Below are 910 nucleotides of genomic sequence, written 5' to 3' on the forward strand. Positions count from 1 at the left end.
TTTACAAATGGAAAAACGAAGGTACAAAGCGGTTAGGTGCCTTGTAAAGTTATACTGCTAGTAAGTGGCAGAGCCAGGATGAAAACTCAGGCAGTGTTGCCTACCAAATTCATACTCTTAAGTAGTATGTTATTCTCCCTCTCTAAAGAATGTTTAATGCTACAACATTTGTAATAGCAAAAAATGAAATGTCCATTATTGGAGATTTGTTAAATAAATAAAATCTATGCAATAAAATATTAGGTAGGATTCATTAAAAATAAAATGGTTCTCTATATGCTAAAATGAAAACATGAAAAAATAAACATATAAATAAAACGAAAATATGTCCAGATTATGATATTAATGAAAAAGTGGTTGCAAATACTATTTATAGCAAAAGTCTTTTACAAAACAAATAGGAAAATAATACGTATACTTGCATACGCAGAGAAAATTTCCAGAGGCTATGCACTAAACTGTGCTTAGCAAATACTACTGAAATACAGCATGGGTAAGGAAAAGATTTTTATTTTTACTTTATTCCATTCTGCATTATTTGAATTTTTAAGAACTAGAGGCATGATACTTTCATTACCAAAATTTTTTAGTTTAAATACACAATTATTCTACTTAACATTCTACAACTTTTACAACATGGATTTACCTTTAATTCTTGTGTTAGCTGGGTTCTTCTGTCTCTTAAATTCTTTAACTCTTTCTCATCCCAGCATCTAGCCTTGTATTTTAAGTCACTTGACCCTCCGGAAATCACCCCAGATTTTAAAAATAATGTTCCATCAAGAGCTACTGTCTGTAAAATTAAAAAATATTTTACCGTGAAGAAATGTACATAAAAACAGGACATAATAAGGCAATTTTTATAGCTGAGAATTTGTAGATGAGAAAAACCTAGCTTATGAAGGACACC

General features: G+C 30.0%; 1 protein-coding gene across 1 annotated transcript in view; it reads right to left on the minus strand.

Annotated features, from left to right (window-relative positions):
* Positions 1-910, minus strand: part of SMC1B (structural maintenance of chromosomes 1B) — a 55,431-nt gene that overhangs the window by 29,818 nt on the left and 24,703 nt on the right. The window contains exon 12 of the mRNA XM_011374987.2: positions 647-793. Within this exon, the coding sequence (XP_011373289.1) occupies positions 647-793 (147 nt within the window). The remainder of the gene's footprint in view (positions 1-646; positions 794-910) is intronic.

This window comes from Pteropus vampyrus, unplaced genomic scaffold (assembly GCF_000151845.1).
Source record: "Pteropus vampyrus isolate Shadow unplaced genomic scaffold, Pvam_2.0 Scaffold257, whole genome shotgun sequence".
In the NCBI taxonomy this organism is placed as follows: domain Eukaryota; kingdom Metazoa; phylum Chordata; class Mammalia; order Chiroptera; family Pteropodidae; genus Pteropus; species Pteropus vampyrus.